This window comes from Aquila chrysaetos, chromosome 13 (genome assembly GCF_900496995.4).
Source record: "Aquila chrysaetos chrysaetos chromosome 13, bAquChr1.4, whole genome shotgun sequence".
In the NCBI taxonomy this organism is placed as follows: Eukaryota; Metazoa; Chordata; class Aves; order Accipitriformes; family Accipitridae; genus Aquila; species Aquila chrysaetos.
This window is the reverse complement of record NC_044016.1, coordinates 41,644,119-41,665,124: the sequence shown is the minus strand read 5'-3', so window position 1 is coordinate 41,665,124 and position 21,006 is coordinate 41,644,119. Positions and strand designations below refer to the sequence as shown.

Here is a 21,006-nt window from a genome sequence, read left to right as displayed (position 1 = left end):
CATGGTGCTGGTTCCCAGCAGCCCTGTGCTACCCATAGCAGCAGAGCTGAGTATATTGCAGCGGTTTTTGGGGGGACAGACTGTGGATGCTCATCTTGTTCAACTCTATGTTGTCCTCCCGGCTTGCTGGGAAGCCCAGCAAGATGCTCTGAGCCAAACAATGCCAGCCATGAGCTACAGGAAAATTTGAACGCTGCCGCCTTGGGTGAGGCAGAGACAGCGGGGCTGCAGCGTGCAGGAGGTAGGGCCCTTCTTCCACCGCACCTCAGGTCCTGCCAGCGCTGGTACTAGGAGCTGTGGCAGAGGTGTCTGGCTCAGAGAAACCCACCCCATGGCAGGCATTTCCAGCCAAGTCAGAGGGGAAAAGCCCTCGGCTACAGCCCCGCTGCGGTGCTGGATGTCTTGCAGAGCAGCAGCCTGCCCGAGGCACTTGCATGTCAGCAGCAGCTTCTCTTTCTGAATTTGCCGGTGCCTCCTTGAGTCATCACAGTGCTGGGGACGCAGGATTAATTATGTTGATGGACGCCACTCGCTCTAGGCTGCTGTCACGAAGCAACAGCCTTGATCCAGACATCTGATCATTGCAATAAATGCTGGCTGGATTGATGGAGTGCAGTGCATCTCCCTGGAAGGCCCCACTCGCTGCATGCTTATTTGGGTTAGGCACGCGGACGCGTTGTGCCTGATTTTCTCTTTTCCTACTTGCTCGGAACTTCATTATTACTTAATGAGATCTTTCCATTCTTGGCAACCTCTTGAGCTTGAAGGTTTCATGCATCGCGTGGGGCCTCTGACAATGGTTAAAATACAGAGCTGGGGTGTTTTTTCTCTGCTGTTTGCTGGCAGGGTGACTTTGTACAACACCATTCACCGCTCTTTTCCCCACTCTAAATGGAGGAAGGTCTCGCAGAGGGGAGAGGCTTGCCTTTGCGGTTGGGATGTGCTTGTGGGACCTGATGGGATGTGTTGTTGATGGCAGAGCGCAGGTAGGGTAGGACTGTTTTAAATACCTCCTTCGCGAGCAGCTTTGCAGAGGGGAGCGGGTCTAGGTCTCCATTTCAGCATATGCTGGGTTGGTTGTCTCACAGCAGCAGCCCAGCTTTCTCCCCACATCTTCCTCTTCGGCCTCAGCCAGTCCTGCTCGCCCAGGTTCAGCTGTCGCGGTTGTTTCTCTTCTCCACCCGCCTCCACATGTGCATCACTTAACTGGCTTGACACGTTTTCCTTAAAGCTGCCTAAATAATTCACCTTGACTAAGAGCAAACAGCAGTGCCAGTCCCGGAGGAAGCTTTCTGTGAATGCCAAGTAACTGGAGGGTATCTGCTGCACTGGCCCTCAGCAGTGGTGGTGCCGGCAAGGTGCAGAAGCCCCCCTGAGCTCAGCGGTGTGCTCAGCCAAAGAACCAGCACCGGTTGATGCAGGATCCCAGTCCCAGCAGTGGTGGACGCTGAGCTGTCGGGGTGGCGTGCCTGACTCTGCAAAACCCAAGTATCCCACACTTCCATCAGCCTGCTCCCCCAAAGGGCTTGGATCCTGGATTGGAAAGCTGAGATGCTCCAGGCTAAGAGGATCGGTTTCCTTAAGTAGCTCTGAAAATCCTTGGGATTTTTTTCTTTTCTTCTTCTTATGGAGAAAAACAAGTCCATTGGGATTAGGCCCATATTAACTCCTTCCTATGGTGCTTGCCCCCCTTTCCACCCCCCCTCAGCCTGCAGCATTGGGCTGCAGGGTGGCTGCTTCCATGATGCTGTATCTATTCCTCAACTTCTGTGTTCTTGCACCAAAAATCCTCAGTAAAGAGGAACTCGGTGAGCTGCCCTACTTCTCCTCGTATAAAACATTAAACCAAATCCTTCAGCGTTTGGTTCCTGCTCTTGGTTTGTGTCCGGTGCTGCTTTTACAGAGCTGGTACCAGAGCGGTTGCACTATGACGATGGACATGCTTTCAGCTGAGTGTCCGCAGAGGAGAGGATTGCTCTGTCGCTGTTTCCGCATCACTTGGCTCATCGTGCATCACCAACCCATGGAGCCGGAAATCCCAGAATAAGAAATGCCCAGAAATCTGTATATGGGGCCTGGCATGCGGCTCGACGCTCAGGCATCCAGCTGGCATGCCGGTGCCAGCTCTGCCTCAGCCAGCCTCGCTCGAGCGGCGTCTCCTGGTGACACCGCCACCTCTCCTTGGGTTCCGGCCCCCTCTTGCTGCTGTCGGGGGTCTGACCCTGTGCGAGGGGAATGGCTCTGGTACCGGTGACAGTGCAGCTCCTAGGAGTGGAAAACAGATCGGCTGCTTCTCAACGGTGCATTGTTAAAGGTTTCACCTCCCCCAAAATGACACATTGCGAGCAAAAATAGAACAAGACAGAACACACAGACCCACCCACACCATCCCCACCACCCGGCAGCCAAGTGCACGCAGTGCCAAACCCTTGGTTTTAAAAGCTGATGCTTTTTCACCCAACTTCTCCTCAGCCCTGCCACCACCTGCCCCGGCCCAGAGGGTGGTTCGGCATCCCGGCAAGCTGACCATTGCACCGGGAGCCGCTATGCTAGCACCAGGTTGCCGGGAGGATCACCATCCAACCCGTATGCGCTCTGGATCCAGCCTTGATCTTTGCCTGGTGGGTCTGGGGATGGCGATGTCTCCTGGCAATGGTGTTCATGCAGGAGATTCTCTTGCCTGCTGCACGGTGGTGCTGTTGAAGCGAAGCGAGGGACAGGTTTGGCCGGGAGAGCCATCTCTGGTCTGGGGACACAGCTTGGCCCAGCTTGCTGTGAGCTGGGGCCGTCTCCTGCGGACAGCGAGGGAAGCTGCCTCCCAGCCAGGGAGCTGGGTCCAATTTCTTGAGTACTGCCAGCATGAAGGGTGGCGTGTGCTAAGCACAGTTGGACCAGGCAAGGATCTGGCTGGAAAACATCCAGGAAAGGAAGAGTTGCTCCAGGAGATGGTAGAGTTGTCAGCCGTTTGTCAGAGGCACCTAACGAGGCTGAGGCCTGTGTTTGTCACCCCTGAATCCTCATTTGCTCAAGAGCAGGGGAATTTAAACTTGCAGGGGAATTTACTGAGACCTTCGTGAGTTCCCCTTGTGATCTAGTTTTGGGGCACAAAGTCACCCCATTAGTTTCACATCCAAGGATTTTGAACGTCTGGAGCAGAGATTGGTCGTGGTGACTTGCAGGAAGGGCTGGAGGGTTCAGGCTGGCTGTTAGGGAAAAGAGAGGAGCGGAGGAGTGATGGTGCCAGTCCCCATGCCCCTGGGACAAGCAGCCACAGCTGGAGGGAGGTTTAGGCACGAGCGGAAACTTCTCTCCACTGAAGCCGGCTGAGCATGGGGATGGTTTGGCTGGGGCACGTGTTGCCCAGCCAGCCTGGGAGGGCTGTGAGGACAAGGCAGCAGGGCAGAGCTCATCCCAGCAAGCTGTGTGTAGAGGCAGAGATGACTGTGAAAGGTCCCTCCATCACCTGGCGTGCTGCTCTAGTTCTGGCACGGAGGGAGCGAGGACAGAGCTGTCTCGCGGGGAACAATCAGGACTGGGACGAAGACTGCTTTTGCTTGTTCAGTAGCAATGCCATGCAAAGAGAAGTTTGACAGTCATTGCAGAGCAAGTCCTGCCTCAGTTTCCCTGTGGAAGTAACCCAGTTAACACTGACGTCTCCCGGGGCTGCTGTGAAGCCACTCGTGCCCTCGTGGGACAACGAAATCATGCTCGGCAAGCTCTTGGGAGGGCTAAACCATCCAGGACGCACCTGGCCGGGGTCTGCTCAGCCCCAGCACTTTCCTCCCGAGGAATAGACGCAACAAGGATGGACCCAGTGGCTTTGTGGCAGTGAGCGACTGCCCCAGGATTGTATTCGTCTGTGCTGTGGCCGTGAGGCATTTGCAGCTGGCGTCTTACCCATGTATGCCTTTGTGCTGATGGGTTTTCTCCCATCTTTGATGCTCTGCATCTGCTCTAACAAGCCTTGGCTGGGGCACGGGCTTGCTGCATCCCCCTTTAGCCCTCGAGCTTTTCCCAGGGAAGGCCGGTGGGGGAACAGCCTGGAAGTAAATAGCCATTTGCTGGTTCTTGTTTGGTTCTTTGCTCACTCTCAGGGAGCTGATTGCGCTTGGGATGGTGACTCCCAGCTGACATGTCTGCTCTCTGGTGTCTCTGGCAAGGAGCATGGTGAGCTCTGCGTCACAGCTCAGATCCACTCTGATTAGAAGGAAGCATGCTCTTAGGAGGAAAAAACCCAGCAGGTTTTAAACCCCAGTCAGGTTTGTGCTCCGGTTCACCGTGTGGCCACGTACATGCTTGCTCCAGCCTGAGGGAGTCGGGGCGGCGGGCAGGAGCCTCGTGGACCTGTGCCGTGCCCGTGCAGACCCCGTCGTGCAGGGACATGTCCTGCGAGGGCACTTAACCAGCTAAGCTGCCCGGGCAGGATGGTCTCTGGGACGATTGTGCCCTGAGAGCGGGGCCAGGTGCCACCGCTGGGCTGGCTCTAGGTGAGGACCTGGGGACACACGAGGTGATGCTCAGGGATGCGCTGCCTCCTTTCAACTCCTTTGCTTTCCGCGGGGTGAGAGTGGGGCCCAGCAGACCCTGGTCGCCTGCACCGTTCCCCCTCTGGCCCTCCAGCCTGTTCGACTCCTACGATCCGGGGGCGGTTGGGAAACCGACAGCTGGAGCCAACCCGCGCCAGCGCCGGTTCGGCGCTGCCATGCCAACCCCGTTTCCATGGTAATGGGCACCCAATGGGCGACCGCCAGGCAAGGCCAAGATGCCCGAAAAAAGTGATGCAGTGCCCCCTGAAATCGCCAGCCCGAGACTGGGAGCCCGTGGCTGCTGCCAGCCCCCCCAGTGCTGCCTGCACTGCCCGGGGAACTGGATCAAAACCACCTCGGGGTGCGGGTGGTTGTAACAGGGCAGGTAAAACCCTGTGAAACCATCGAGAAAAAAAAAGGGGGGGAGCCTGTACACACAGTCCCTTCGACAGCACCCTCCGACTGTCTTAGAGCCTAATTTAATTAAAATCGATGGATCTTACGTAATCCTCAGGGCGCCACGCTGCTGGAAGCCACCCCCGCCCGGTGCTGGCAAGGGCCCCTCGGTGTGGGGGTGTCGGGAAGACAGCGGGGCAGGGGGAGACGCGATCCCGGGGGGGCCGGCTGCCCCCCGGGGCCACTCGTCACTGGCCCCCCCCCTTACGTAACTCGCTGCAGCCCCGTGTTTATACAGCTCCAGATTGAAGACTAGGTGCATATCAAAACATTTTAAAATAACTCTGCCTTTTGTTAGCACCGCAGCTATCTTTAGAAAAGATTTTATTTTATTTGAAAGCCCTCTCTGGGAGGTTTCGATGGAATAGATCCTCAGCCTGCCAGCAGTTTAAAGGGACATGGGTGTGATGGAGATCTCCTTTCTTGGCTGGAAACGCTGTATTGATTATTGCTTATTGATCTGATAAACCCCATCCTACCCCCACAACTGCCTTCTCATCCTTCTCCTGAGATTTCCGCAGCTGGAAGTGGCAGTGTTTTGCTCAAAGTGTTGCTTGTGATCCACTTGTCCAGTTGGCCCCTTGCAGTGCCATGCCAGGCTGGCTCTTCAGGTGTTCTGCTCCGCAGGTCCATCACCTCTGTGTCAGCAACTGATCCAGTCATGACAGCTGATGGTTTTCCCAAATACGCTAAAATCAGGAGGAGGACGACCAACTGTGTTTTTTCATGGTGAACCCAGGTCGCAGTGATGGGCCACCACCTCTGCAGCCATGGCAGTGACTCAGGAGACAACACACACCCTCCAGCATGTGACAGTGTCCCCTGCTCCAGCTCTGATGGGCAAGGTGGATGCAGCAGGGAGGTGGAGGGGAAGGGGAGCTCTGCGCTCAAGTGGAGTTAGCCGGGAAGGCACCTTGAGCCAGCCAGCAGCCAGCTCTGCACCTTTGGGCAGCCAAATTGTTGTGTGTCTTGTCAGTTGTCCTGTTAGTAGCCTGACTTGCATTGCGGCACACTGCAGCGAGGGGTGTGTGGGTCGCCAACAACAGGCAGGGTGGCTGGGGTCTCTCTGCTTCCTGGGGCTGCCAACCGGAACCTTCTTCCTTCCTAGATAGGGCCAGCAGCGAGGGAGACTAGGCATCAGCCTGAAGCATTAGGGTTGCTTGCAGGATGGCCGAGCAGAGGCTCTGCCCTGCCCTTCTGCTTCTTGTACCCTGCTCTCAGGTTTCCTGCTCTCTCCAGGCTCTGATCTGACACTTAGCATGTCACCCCTTTCTTCCTCCCCAGGAGACAGGAGCAGTTCCAGACAAACCCCGACAGCTACAACGGAGCTGTGCGAGAGAATTATGCCTGGTCCCAAGACTACAGTGACCTGGAGATTAAAGTGCCCGTGCCCAAGCACATCGTAAAAGGCAAACAGGTAAAGCAGCCTTAATGGTGTGTCTTTCAGCATTTCCCTTTCCCTCAGGGTGCCCAGCTTTCCCAGGAAGCTGTGTTTGGAGCAGGAAAGCTCCTTGTCCTTCGTACTCAAGGAGCAGGATGCAGTTCTGCCTTTTTCTCCAGTGCTGGGTGTGTGGCTAGTGGGGACCAATGGTCCCAGCCTGGCTGCATTCCTGTTGTGACTGCAGTGTCCTGTTGCTCCGGCCCCTGCGGGGTTCCCTGGCACCACATGCCACTTTCTGCACTTTTTCTCACCTCTTCCACTGACTGCAAACTCGCATGTGGGTTTCTGAGCCTGGCTGGGATGGACGCTCCTTCCCTGGTCACTCCCTCTAGCTTGGAGTGTCTCCTGCCTTTCATTTGCAAGCGGGAGCTGCTGAAGCTCCTCTGGAACTCAGGAACTGGAGAAGACACAGCCCGTGTGAGACTTGACCTGCTCTGGATGGAAGAGAGCTGGGGCTGGGGTGCAGGCTGAGTGGCCAGACCCTCTCCCTGGCTGCCTGCGTGGGCAGGGAGGGCTCACCTCCCTCCTTGCCTCAGGCAGGAACTTCCTTTCTCTGCTCGTGGCCACAAGCAGTCACATAATTTTTCCTTCACGCTTCTGTTCCCTCCCGGTGAGAGACTTGAGAGGAGCGTGCCCACGGCTGGCATTAGTTGGACCCAGAAGTTTGAACTCTCCTGTCTTACCCGAATGCTGCCCTCCCCACGGCTGATCCTGTATTTTTCCATTTGGGAAGTCCATGCTCCCCCACCTCCTGTTCTCCTCTGCTTCCAGGGTGGCTGAAATGAGCACGCTTGGGTTTTTTCACTGGCTCCAGCCTACACAGCTCCTGATCATGCCAAAAGAGTGTAATTGGCAGCAGCAACCCGCACCAGAGGGGTGAGGGAGCAAACGGCTGCCATGGGGACAGCAGGGGGACCAGGAGATGCATCTCTCCCAGTGGGTCTCTAAAACAAACCCAGGCTGTTTCTTGGAAAGATTTGAGGGCGTCCAGACGGATGTTCCATCCCTCTGCATTGTATTGCGGTCACAATGGCTCTCCCTGCCCAGGGAAGTGCCTTTTGTGCCAGGGAAGTTGTGTTCTTGCCAAAAAAAAGCGTACCAGGCTTTGTCTGCCCCATCCTTTGCGACCCAGAGGTGTGGGGACCCTGCTTGGAGGAGCTGGGACGGGACCTTTCCCTCAACTCGAGGCTATGCCGTCGCTGCGGAAGAGCCCCTGTGTGTCAGTGGGGGTGATTATCAGGCAGCTCCTTCCCACGCAGTTGCCTGTGGTGTGGCTCTGCCTGCCCTGGCCCCAGTTTCTGCCTACGCTGCCCTCTCGGGGCAATCGATTGTTCAGATGTCGGACTTTCCTCATCCTTGCAAGGCATCTCCTGGTATTTGGTTCATACATCCCTCTTGGGGCTCCTCTTGGCAGCCAACTTTTCATTTTAGAGTGATTCTTTAAATCTCTTCCAGCCTCAGGGGACTGGAAGCAGATAGGCTGCGTCACAGGCCAAAGCAGGATGGTTCAGAGCCATTTTAAAGCTCGATGGACTTTGGATGTGTTGATGATGGGTTCCTGCAAAAGAGAAGCGTTCCCCTACATTCACCACACAGCTTCATCTTTTTAAAAAATTATCAGGTTTTTGGCTGCTGCCTGCCAAGGCGAGATTAAAAATCTCCCGTTTGGTCCCTGGGTGCAGAGCGCGCCCAGCTCTAATGCTGCTCAAAATCTTCCTTATGACACTTTTTTGGATTCAGGCTGTTGCTATGGCACATTTTCTCTCGGGCGAGCTTAAGGTTTCCTTGTATGGAGCTCCAAAAAAGTGTCCGTGGAGCAGGAATGGGCAATGGGGTAGGTGGGAGCATCTTCCTCTGTGGTCTCCACCTCTCTGATGTACTTACAGGCACAACAGGGGCCCATGCATCTGAGCACTTCCCGAGCACTTAAATAGAGATAATGACAACAAGCCTCTCTTTTTGCCTGGCTCAGAGGAGACGAGCTAGATTCCTTCATAGGTTTGTGTTTGCTTGTTTGATTCGCGTGGGCGGGTGTGGGCGTTTTAGTGTGCACAGAAATTACTGTGGTGGAAAGCCACGGCAGAGAGCCGAGATCTAGGTTTCCTCATGAGCTCCAGGAGAGCCAGGCATTTTCGGGGGCAGAGGTGCTTGTGGGGAGCACATGGTGGGGGACAAGCAGCCTTGGAGCCCCTGGGGTGCCCCAGCTCATGGCTGCGCTGCGAGGGCAGTGTGTTTCCCATGGGATCACCCTTGGCTTCCCCCCAGCTGCTGCCTGGGGTCAGGTGTGGGCTGTCCATCCCTGGTTCTGGCAAACCCCGGTTTTGCCAGCCATGCATGCCCTGCGCACAGCATGGCGGAACGGTTCGGGTGGTGGGGGGCGGAGGGAGGGAGGGCAGCCCCTTGGAGAGCGCAGCCACCTTCCCGGGTGGAGTGGGGATGGTGAGCAGAGACGGTTTTTCCACCAAGGCACCTGAAAAGGAGCCACTGCCCACGTGCACCAAACCCTGTGTTCACCAGGCACTACCACATGCACACATGAGTCCTCTTGGACATTTCTCTCCGCTCAAGGGGGATCAAGGCTCTCCAGCAGTGCATGCTTTGCTCCTGTCCCCTGTCACCACTCCTGGTGGGCTGGCGTGCCAAGAGGACCTTTTTGTTGGCTGCAGGTAGAAGCAGGTGTTGTGATTGCTTCTTGTGCTGGCTGGTTGTGTAGCGAAATGGCTGGGTTAAGGCTGCCTGGTTTGGATCTCTTCTTCCATTTGGGTTTCTCCGCTCCCTCTCCTAATGCCCTGCTGGACCCGGAGCCGCCTCAAAGATGTCCCTCAGCCCCACCAGCTGTCTTGTGCAGCCACCTTGGAGTAAAACCCCTCTCACATTTGATTGCTCCTGTCCCCGTGGATCCCACAGCTGCGATGCTGTGTCTGCCTTCCGTATCTCCAGCCTCCCTGGCCCTCCATGCCCCAAAGAAGCCCCCACAGAAGGTGACTTGGGGGTCACCTTGCTTTTTTCCCCTTGACCCTTTCTGGGCAGGCCTTGTGCCATGCTGAGACCCTAACATCAGCCACACTGTCCTTGTGCCCGGGCACCAGGGCAGTCGGTGGTGGCGGAGAGCAGAGCCTCATCCCTGCACCTCGTCCCTGCCGTGAGGCCTCAGCCCTGGGCTGGAGGAAGCTGCTCCATGCTGCAGCCTCTCTGGAGATGTTTCCCATTCAGGAGGAGCTGCTTTCGCAGAGGCTGTCTGCAGCCACGTGCTGGGTGAAAGCCAGTTGTCCTCTCCCATCTGGCAGAGCCGGAGCTTGCGGAGCTTGCGTCCCTTCCCCGATCCCCTGCGACCATGGTCCTGCTCCCAGCTGCTGGCATCAGAGCTCAGTCCTGGTGTCACCCTGTGCTGTGTGTGCTGGGCCTCCTCCGCTCCTGTCAAAGCCCTGGCAGCTCCCTTTCACACACAGCAGGTTTGGGGGCTTTATCTGGGTGGCATCAATCAGATGCAGCCGTGGTGCCCTCCCCAGCTGGAGGAGCTTTGCCTGTCTGTTGCCTGCGTGGAGCTAGTGAGCCACTGGAAATCTCCTAGGTAATGGATAATGTAATAACATTTCAAATGAGATCTGCAGAGCGGGAGGAAGATCTGGGGGAACTCTGGGAGAGAATGCAGGCAAATCTCACTGCAGTCTCCTCCTCTCAGGCCAGAGACAGGGCAGCGTTGGGGGCCACAAACCTGCCCCTTCCCAGACAGGTCCTCCCTTAGTCCCCCCAGCCTGGCTTGGGCTCTCTGCTGGTGGCAGCTCAGGGCCGAAGGGGAAAGGAGAGAGCATATGGTCTCTCCGGAGACCGAGGGTACTGCGTGTCATGCAGCAAAGTAGCAGTCTGCCTCTGTCTCCCCGGGGGAGAGCCATGTCACCTCCATGGCAGGTCAGAGCAGGGTTCCCCATATGGCTGCTACAGGCGGGAGCTGACCCCGTTCCTGGGGACGAAGCTGCCTGGTCCCCTCACCCCCGTGGTGGGGAGAAGGGGAGCTGTGCTGCAGCGTCCCTCCTGCACGCAGCCCCTCCTCGCATGCCCGACGGGAGGCCTGGGCTGAGCCCAGTGCTGGCTCTGGCGGCAGAAATGGAGCCAAGGAGTGTGCTTTTGGTGCGGTGCAGCAGAAGGGGGGATGAGCTGCTGCAGCCCTTCCTACTGTAGAAATCCCCAAATTGCTTCTGCTCGGTAGGAAAGCGCTCAGCCCCCAGGAAGACACACACCCATGCCCAGCTCATCATGGTGATGGCCAGGCACCCACTGTGCTCCTAAAGAGCTCGGTCTCAGCAAGTGGGCGTCCAACCTTTGAGCGCTGTATGGAGGAGGCCTGTAGCGTTGCTGGTTTTCTCTGTGGGGAAACTGAGGCACGGGGCAGTTGCAGTGGCAGAACCAGTTGCCTCGAATCCTAGGGTTCCGTCTGCTGGGCCCTGCTGCCTTTCATTCCCTAGAGAGGTTTCCTTTCTCCTCCAAGCTGTTGCTATTTGCTCTGAAATGACAGTGGGATTCCTACCCTCCTGCTACATGCAGGTCTGAAAGCTCTTCTCTCTCTTTCAGCCCCAGCGAGTGCACTTGACCCCGCACCCCAACTAGCACAGCAAGAGGTCAAGCAGGAATCTTCCTGATTATTTTCTCTCTCTGTGTTTCCAGGTCTCTGTGGATATCAGCAGCGGCGCGATTCGCGTAGCGGTGCTGGAAGGGAGCAGCCAGCGCGTCCTCATGGAAGGGAAACTCACCCACAAGATCAACACAGAGAGTTCCCTCTGGAGCCTGGAGCCAGGGAAGTGTGTTTTGGTAAGGGTGGTCCACGTCAGCTGTGTCTCCGCACCTTGGCTTGCAGCTCCGCTGGGCTTGACCTGGAAAACTAGAGCAGCTGGAAGTTTGAGCCAGATCTGCACGTCTGGCTTTCCCCATCCAATGTCCATCTCGCTCTGCCCTTGCCTGTGTGCTGTGCCCTGCCTTCAGCCCCTGAGCTGCCCCTTGGGGTGAGCGGCAACGGGGTGTTGGCAGAGCAACACATCCATCGGGTTGGGCAAGGAGGGTCCCCGAGCTCCAGCCTGCGGTGGTGGGAGCACATCTGTTACCTAGAGATGGTCACTGTCTCCTGATCCCGGCACGCAGGGTCTGCCAGCAGATAGAGGCCATGGCACTGCACTGTGGTGCCAGTGCTGTGCAGTTGTCCTTGCTGGCTTTGTGCTCTGACTCTCCTGGCCCCGGTCCTTCCCCAGCATCCCAGCAGATGCCTGTTCCATGCCATTCATTTCTGTCCTGCCTTGGGTTTCTTCCTTATCCTGTTTGAAGTGGTCGCTGTGGCTACTTCTGTGTTTGCCTTCAGGAGGCACCGTGGCTTGCTGTGTGCCTGCCACCTCTGTACCACAAATCTTCCCTGTCGAGGTGGTTTGGGGGCTGTTGATGCCCAGCAGTGTGTTCCCAGCCTCATGACTCCTTTCTGGTGTGCTCCAAATGTCCAGGCTGAGAGTGTGAATTCTGCTGTCCCGGGGCTGTGTCCACAGCCGAAGCTGTCCTAGGGGTTGTGTTGCTGCCCATCAGCCTGAGATCTCGAGTGTCAAATGGTTGCCAAACTCCTGGGTGAGTTTTGGGGCCAGGATTGTGCCAGCAGTGGGGTTTTGCCACCTGTGGCCATCTTTGCCCTCTCCTTTTCCATCCAGAGGCTTTCCCAGAAGAGTTTTAGGAGTCTCAAGGCTGTCATGAGCCCCAGGAGGGGATGCCAGCTGCCTGGGTCAGGCAGGTGAGGCGGTTCCCGACCCTGTGCAGGCAGCACCGTCCCTGCAAGGGAGGGAGCGGGCTTCAAGCCTTCCACCCCGTGTCACAAGGGTGGCAGCACACAGGCACCCAAAGCCAAGCCCCCGCAGCGGGAAGTCAAGTGGGAATGTGCTGCCAGAGGTAGCAGTGCTGAGGGTGGTGCGTGGGGAGGCTGTGCGGGCGCTGCCTGGCCACCGCAGATCTGTATGGATGTACCCCGGGATGACAGAGTGGTACCAAAAGGGTGAGGTCCCTGCAACAGAGAGGAGCTTCTCTGACTCCGTTAGGCCGTTGAAAGGATGTGAAAAAGGAGGTGGTGGCATCATTAACCTGCATTTTTTAAATGTTCTTAAGCTTCTTGAAAATTAGCTGATCTGGGAAGAGGAGCAACCCTGGGAAGGAGTAAACCATTCAAGAGGAGGTGGCCCAACGGCTGGCTGCTCCACGGCGCGGATGGGAGTCCCTGATGGGTGTTCCCAGGATCAGCAAGGGAGGCAATGTTTGTTAAATACCCGGTGCTGGAGGAGGATGGGAACGGCGCGTGGGTGGAGCGAGACTAGGGGCCTTCTGGAGCGGCCGCGGGCAGTGCGGGGAGCGGTCCCATTACCTCCAACCCTAGAGCTGGGTCTTGCCTTCAATTAGCACGAGCGCGGGGTTGTGAGGATCTCCAGCTGGCTGCCAACATATTGATGGTGGGATGAAATTTCGCTTGAAGAATTGTAAGGTAACTGGAGCAGAGTGAGTAATTCTCGCCCGAGAGCATCTCCTTTTTCCATGCGCAGAGTAGCCAAAAGTGGTTTGTGACTCCTCCCGATTCATTCATCAGGAGACAACCAGCCATGTGTTAATGAATTGCTTTGTTCAGCACCTGGGAGGAGACCGGACAGGAGCCCGTTTGGGTTTGATTGCAGGGCTGACGGGGTGTACGGGCCCTTTCTGTACCCGAGTTTGTGCGTCCACATGTTGCGCAGCTCCGTGTGAACTCCGAATGCGGCAGTCGGGAATGTCTTTGTCCTGCAAGGTGCCACAAGGTGCCACGTGGCTTCCCTCCCCAGGACCCAGGGGACAGGCAGGGTGGAGATTCAGCCGAAACTGAACTCACCCAGTGCCAGTGCCGGAGCCATCCGAGGAGATCCTGGCCACCTTGGTTACTGCTTGGGGCACCTCGGCGACTCTGTCCAGAGAAAAACCTGTGCATGCTCATGTTTTTGTGGTCTGTGAGTTGAGGCAATCCCTGTGGGCAGATCTTGATCCATGCGCCAAGAAAGTGAAATCTCTCCTGTTTGGTCTTGTCCATCTGGGAAAGTCCCAGTTCTGTGCAGAGAGGCTGTTGAGTCCCATCGGCTCTTTCAGGACGCGTCAAGGATCATCGAGATCCCTGTGCTCTCAGGGCTGCTGTTACAGCCGCCTTTCACCTCCTTGGCTTCCCCTGCCCCATGCTCAGCTCCCTTCTGGGACGGCCATTCACGGGCTCTCATTAACTGGCCTCCCTTCTCCCCCCAGCTCTTATCCTAAGAAGGTTAATTTGCCCTATAACGCACCCCAGCGCTGCTTTCCCCACCCCGTCTGGTGTTCCTACCAATTTCTCCTCGCTGCACGTCTGCCCACTCTCCAGCAGCCCCAGTGCTCCCCTCTTCCCAGTGCTCAGAGACCGGTCTGCCTTTTCCCTCCTGCTCCATGAGGTTCTCCCTGCTGGCACCTGGGCTGAGCACCAATGTGTTTCCCATCTTGTCCTTTGGCACGCTTGCGGTTTGTACGACAGCCCGGCCGCGCAGAAGCCCAGCGGGCATCATTTCGAAGCGGAGCGCTCTGCCGATGCCCACAACACACAGCGGGGGCTCTGGTGTCCCAGGCTCGTGTCCCTGCCTGCGGTGCTGCACCGAAGCCCCGGTCCCGGGTATAATCCCTGTGCTCTCCCTTCTCTCTCACACCCCGCTCGCTTGTCAAAAGTGAGATTAAAATAACTTCGCACGAGCTGTTTTTAGAAATCTCCGCTGGGTGTTGTGCACAACACATTTTGGGATTATTTTCGTTGTTGAGGATTTTTTTCCCTGTTCCCTCTCTTTTTCTCCTCCTCTCTGGCATTTGTTATCCATGCTTGGGCTTTTGTCACCAAGTCCTGCCTTGAACAGCTATTGCAGCCTTCAGCTTGTCATGTCATGAGCCGTGAGGCCAAGTTAATAATAATCTGTGGTGCCCTCCTGGCACCCTGCCCTCCCGACATTGCCTGCTGCCTCCTCCATAACCCCTAAACATCTCCCGCTGACTTTTGGGGCGACGGCTGCTATTGTTCCAGAAGGAAAGCAGGTGATGAGAGGTTGTGTTTCCAAGACCTACTTTTATCCCTTGGCAGCATCTCTCCAGCTCTGACAAGGTATTTAGAATCGGGGAAGAAACCTCGTGCTATGACAAAGCCCAGCACCAGCGACGAAGGGTTGTGACCTTCCCGGCAGGGCGTGAAGGTGTGACATGACACCGCATCCATGCAGATGATGCCTGTCACCCTCTTCGTGTGCTACTGGAGGATCCCTCCTGGCCACAGACGTGCCTGCCGAGTGTCCCATCCCTGCCGCGTGCCCATCTCCGCCTGCAGCGATCCTCCTTATGATCTATCCTCGCCTGGCCCCTGTGCCTTGCTGTGCGTGCCAGCGTGGGAACAGCCCTTTCCCCTCGTGGCTGACAGCTCACGTCTCGGACACCAGCTTTGGGAACGTGAGCGCTGTGGCATGAGGACACTGCCAGCTTCAGATACAGCAGCAAGGATGTCCCCCCTGCAAGCCTCCCTCTCCTCAGGCCACTGTTGCAGAGGCTGTTCCTGCCTCCCTGTGAGCCCCAAAAGGCTCTGCTGGGCTTTTACACCTTCGGCTGGGGGTGAAGGGTCTCCCTACAGCCCAGAGGGCCCTTCGGTACTGGCCAGCCTAAAAAGCAGAGCCAAAGTCTGACTGAGAGGCCAGGCACGCTGCAGGGACCCGATCCTTCCTCTGGCAAACGGCCACCAGCATTTCTATGACCCTGGAGGTTCGGGCTGAGCTGTTGGCTGAGAAACTTGTAGCGGCAGCTTCAAGCGCGGGCAAAGCTTTTGCCTTGTCTTGAAGTGCAAAACATAATCAGGTTGAGATTTGTCCTTGTGAAAAAAGCCCTGCTCCCTCCTGGAGCCCCCCGGGGTTTCTGGAGCACTCCACGAGGAAATGTGCAGCCTTGCATGGTGCTGTCGGTCGAGCGCTGGAGCCTTCCTCCGTGGGTGAGTGGGTGAGGGCTGGCACTCACAGGCCATCACCCTGCCTGGGCTGAGCCCAGAGATCTGCCATGGTCTCTCGGCTCTCCCTTACCTCAACCTTCTTGCACCCAAGCGCTCGGTGAGGCTCCAGCCCACGTCCCCATCACCACAAGCTCTCATAGCCCAGGTGCCCAGCTGAGCGCTGGGCTGAATCAATGGAGACTGTTGGCAGAAACATGTCCGAGAATCAGCCTGAGCCCGTGCTCCCCATCCTGGAGGTCAGACCTGTCTGCGGCGAGTGCTCCAGCACCACTTTGAACCACAAAACCCGAAACTCAGGGTGACAGAGAAAGCTTTGCCCTGGCCCGTGGGCATTTCAGAGGCTTGTGTTGGAAAGTGGGGCTCCTGTCTCGGACCGAGTTCCACTTTTGCGTCTCTCCCCCTGGAATAAAGGGGGATGAGTGAATTCCCCTGTGCGCACAAGGCGAGCTGCAGAGGTTAATTAATTATTGTTTGCAAAGCACTCAGTGCTGTAGTGATGCGCACCGCAGAAAAGCTGGCGAGGAAATGAATAATTCTGTCTTCCCAGCAGGGTGGGAAACAGTATGCGGTAAATAAAGCGAGGGCCACGCATGGGGCGGGGAGGAGGAAAGGATCCCCGGTCTGGCGCTCACGGCAGCAGCTCTGCTGTCTTTCGCCGGGGGTGGTCTGTGGATGAGGGGGATTCAGGTCTTGTGGATGTTTCCCACCTGGTCTGTGGCTCTGTCGGGGTGCCCTGGGGTCTGCAGGTAGTGAGGGATGGTGGTGGAGTGCCGGGGGAAGAAGGGGATTTGGTAGGGAAGGTAGAGGGGATGGGTTTTCCTTCCCCTGGTGCTCTGGGATGGAGGTGGGGTGGTGCTCTGGGATGGAGGTGGGGTGGTGCTCTGGGATGGAGGTGGGGTGATGCCTGATAAACCACAAAGTCCTCCGGCGTCTCTTCATCCCTCTGCTGCCAGCCTGGCTCCGGTGGGGACGTACCATGCGGGGCCTTGCTGTACGCACTTGGCAGCGATGCCCTGAGAGCATGCCTCACACTAAAGCCATCGCCGGGGAAGCTCACACCTCACCGGTGGCACTGTGGGGCATTCCTCTTGTTTCAAACCCAGAGAAGCCTGGAGGGTGCTCCTGCCACAGCCCTGGGCTGGCCGGGCCTGCTGACCCACAGCTCATCTCGCCCGCTGAGGGCACGACGTTCCCAGGGGAGCTTGCCGTTCCCCCGTCTGCCCACCCAGGGTTGGGAAGCCCACAAGCAAACCCTCAGCAGCTCTTCCTCCCCTCGAAAGTGGAACTGTGCAATTAAGAGGAGAACGAGCACGCCTGTCTAGCTGGAAAAACTAACGCCTTCCCCGAGCTGGAATATTTTACTGGCTCTGCTCTCCCAGAAGGATTAAGCCCCAGCCACCCCCTCCTGTATTAATTGGTTCCTTTTCTTTGCACCACAGAGAGACACCCGGCTCTGTAACTTTAATGGCTGCCTGTGTTTTCCTCTCCAGAGCTGTTGAGCTTCCAGGGAGGTTTGAGTAAATTGTATTGTCTGCCTTTATTGATGATTTTGCAGAGAGGACGATGAACGCCATGAATCTTCCTTTCTGCTGGGATTATTGCTAAAGTAATACAGAGAAAGAAGCCCACCCCTCCTGGCAAAAAAAAAAAACAAGTCGGGGTTCCCGTTGTGGGATGCCCCACAGTCACGCCGGCACTCGCTGGCACCCGGCACAGCTCCTCCAGCCATCCGGCTCCATGCAAGGCGCTGCTCGTGCGTCGGCGAGGCCCACGGCTACGGCCAGCAGCTTTTGCCAGTGAGGATGTTGGCTGGAGGCGAGGGGATGTCCCCTCTCCTCGAACCATCCCTCCGGGGCTGGCTGACGAGCCACAGTGCCATGGGAGGCAGGTGCTGGCAGCGAGCAGAGGCGGCATGGAGCGGCGGGCAACATTTTTGCCTCCTTTGCTGCCCACGCTCCCGCCCACGGAGCGAGCCCCGGGGGGAGCCAAGGCGAGGGCTCCTTCTGGGTTAGCGAAACACAAAATCACAGCGCTGCGATGCTGGGAGCCCTGGCCCCAGGCTCTGCCAGGCTAGGGCCTCTTCGTCTGACAGGTCCCCACCCTCTTGGCTCCTGGGTGGCTGCAGACGAGCCGGCCCGGCTCTCTGGGTCCCATACTGTGTTTCGGCTATGCGGCCCCGGGCTGGCATTGCCTGCGGCCAAAGCCCCTGCGGAGGACGCCCGTCCTGGCCTCGAGCCGTGGCGTGGTCCAAGATTTCAGCCATGCCATCCAGCCCAGAGGCCTGAGCTGGGTCTGCGAAGGGGCCATGGCGAAGTTGTGCAAAGCCCTTGGACCGCTGAGGGAGGGAGGGACAAGGGTTTCACCCCCTCTGCCAGCCATGGGGGGGGACCTGGGGCTCGATTGGTGGCAAGTGGGACCTCCGCTCATGGGCAAGCCCCAGCAGTGCTGCGGAGCGATGCACGGGCACGGCCGAGCTCACAGCATCACTGCCACAGGGGTGTGGGGTGGGTGGGCGGTAACACATCCCAGGGACAGGACAGGGGCTCCTCTCCCCGCTCTCCTCTGACTCACACCTCGTCCCCAGATCAACCTGAACAAAGGGGACGAGTACTGGTGGAATGCCATCCTGGAGGGCGAGGAGCAGATCGACATCGACAAGATCAACAAGGAGCGCTCCATGGCCACGGTGGACGAGGAGGAGCATGCCGTGCTGGACCGCCTCACCTTTGACTACCACCAGAAGCTGCAGGGCAAGCCCCAGAGCCATGAGCTGGTAGGTGCCAGCCACCCTGCACTGCCACATGCCCTCTGGTTCCTCTGTGGGTCCCATCTCCAGTAAAAGGGTGCGGCGTGGGGCAGCTCCGTGGCTCTGCTCTATTTCAGAGCTCCTCCTCACATAGCGTCCCCCCTACATCTCCATTTTGGGGGCGAGAGGTTCTGCCAGTCCCTGTCTTTTGCCTGCACCGTCTTCCCCTTCCCAGCACCTTGGCAAATGCCTGTGAGCCCAGACCCCCCCTGCACCGCTGATGGGCCCCACATCCGTGTGCTTCCCTCCGGAGCCAGGCCCGCCGTCTCCCTGCTGCCTCCACTCTGGGATGAACCCACACGGGTCTGGGTTCAGCCCGACCAAGGAGCTGCTTTTTGTTGCCCGTCGCTCCTTCCTGTCCCCGTGTGCCATCTGCCCTTTCCTGGGCAGAGGAGAGGAGGGTGGGTGAAGCACGGAGGTGGTTGTGCGCCCTTGGACATCGCTGCTGCTGTCACCCAGGGCGGAGGGGTGCTGTTGCTGAGCCCCACAACTCTCTTCGATGCGTCGGGTGGGCATGCAGCCCTGACGCCTGTGGGATGAGCCCGTACCTTCATCTGGGGTGGCGGGGTGGATGAGGGGCATGGGCAGAGGTGTGGGCTCAACCCGGGCCTGACGGGAGCCTGTGGCCTCTTTGCAGAAGGTGCATGAGATGCTGAAGAAGGGCTGGGACACCGAGGGCTCCCCCTTCCGCGGCCAGAAGTTTGACCCCTCCATGTTCAACATCTCCCCCGGTGCCGTGCAGTTTTGACAGTGGCGAAAAATGGCCGAGAAACAAAGCAGGGAGAGGAGAAACCCACCCAGACGCCCACCCCAGACCCTCGCACCCAACGCTGGCGCCCGTAACCCACTCGCCGATGATACACGCTGCCCAGCACCCTTCCACTGCCTTCACCACCCTGCACCGGCACTGGCCTCGGCGGTTTGATGTGTGTGTGGGGAAACCTGGCGAATGCAGATTTACGTCCCGTCACCAAGGCAACCCGAGCGGCTGGGACCCTTCTCTCCTCGCCTCGCACTGGCGACGGCTCTGTTGTTTTTCCGGAATAGACGGAGCTTGCTGGGTGACATAATTATTATTTCTGGTGGCTGAAGATGCTTCTTTTTGGGCTTCTGGGGGTGCAGATCCCTCCCCGCCCTGGCACAGGGCAGCTTTGCCCCTCACAGATGGAGCTTTGCTCTCCGCAGCTCCAGGTACGGGCAGCAGGGATGGCATGGGGCACATGGGGAGAGAGCCTGCCCCTGCCCGCGCCCTGCCTGCTGCCCTGCCTGCTGCCCTGCCTGCCTGGCACCCCCAACTCCCCTCACTGGGTCCTGCTCCAGGGGTCTCCCACGGATGCTGTGCTGCCCCTGCCCCCTGCCCAGCCGGAGGGCCCCATCCAGTGCTGCGGGGGGGTTTCTCCCCGGTTCACCCCCCCTAGCAGCCCATTGCCAGAGGGAGTCCGGGGTGGGCGCACCCCCTCAGTGGCGGGCAGAGACCCCAGCCAGTCCCCAGGGTTTGCTTCCCCCTTCCTCGGGGGCTTGTCAGGGAGCAGTGGGGCTGTCACCCACAACACCGTGGCGGGGGGGTTCCCTGGCAGGGGGCTACAGGCCCAGCCCTGATGGCCGCCAGCCCCCCCATACCAGTGGGCAGTAGCCCCAGAAACGTCTGGGCTTCCCTGGCATGGATCAGGTCTGGGAGGGGGGACGTGGGAGCCCTGGGCCCCCCCCCAGGCCCAGCCCATCTCTTGCAGCTTCCCACTGGCCCCCACCCTGGGGCTCATGGGCTGGGGGTCCCTGGCCATCACCTTGCCGCTGCCCCCCCCCCCCCCCACCCCAGTTTGCAATAAACACATTTCTTGAGCGCCGGGCCTGTGAGTGATTCGGTGCCACCGCCCGAGGGGGATGCCTGTGCCCTGACCCCCCCAACACCACCCTGTTTAAAGATTGGAGAGGGGGACACCCGAGGGGGATGCCTGGGGACATCTGCACGTGGTCCCCCCCCCAGCATGGGGCCCAGGGACGGGGTCCCACACGCATGGTGGTGGGGGCTGGATTTTGGGGTCCTTTGGGGGGGTGGAGATGGGATCCCTGGGGGGGGGGGCTTGGATTTTGGGGTCCTTTGGGGTGTGGATGTGGGGACACCTTGGGGGGGGGAATGGGCTGGATTTGGTGGGGTGTGCGCCGGGTGCCTGGAGCCTTTGGGGTTGCTGACCTTGGGGTCTCACCCCACTCCTCCCCACCTCCCTGTCCCTGTTCCCCCCCCCCCCCCCATCTCCACCACGCCAGGCGCCGAAATTTCTCCGTGGCGATGCACAAATATAACCGGGCTCGGCACAGTCCCCCACGGCCGCCCACGGTCCCCATGGCAACGGCAGCGCCAGCCGCCAGCCGCCCACCCACCTGCTCGCCCCGCGCCCCGGGGTGGGCACCCCGCCTGCCCGCGCCCCTCGCCGCCCACCCACCCGTTCGCCCCTGGTCCCACGGGTGACGTGGACCCACGGGGGGGGGGGGGGGGGAAGGACCCCGGTGTCCCGGCACCCCGGCTAGGCCCCGGGGCTGCTGGTGGCCTCCAGGGTGGCCTCTTGTGTGTGTGTCCCAAAAAAATGCCCCCCCAGCAAGCCTCTGGCATTGGAGGGGCTTCAAGGTGCCCTTGGGGGAGGGGGGGGAGATTTTTGCCCCCCCTCAGGCCCCTCCCGGGTGTTTTGCTTAGGGGTGGGTTGGAGCCTGGAGGGGTTGTTTGGGGTGACATTGGTGCGGAGGGGGG

General features: G+C 58.7%; 1 protein-coding gene across 1 annotated transcript in view; it reads left to right on the top strand.

Annotated features, from left to right (window-relative positions):
- NUDCD3 (NudC domain containing 3) overlaps positions 1-19,339 on the top strand; it is a 32,093-nt gene extending 12,754 nt beyond the window's left edge. Inside the window, exons 3-6 of the mRNA XM_030035436.2 lie at positions 6,267-6,399; positions 11,086-11,229; positions 18,042-18,230; positions 18,901-19,339. Coding sequence (XP_029891296.1) covers positions 6,267-6,399; positions 11,086-11,229; positions 18,042-18,230; positions 18,901-19,011 — 577 coding nt within the window. The 3' untranslated portion in view covers positions 19,012-19,339. The remainder of the gene's footprint in view (positions 1-6,266; positions 6,400-11,085; positions 11,230-18,041; positions 18,231-18,900) is intronic.
- The last annotated feature ends 1,667 nt before the right edge of the window (positions 19,340-21,006 follow it).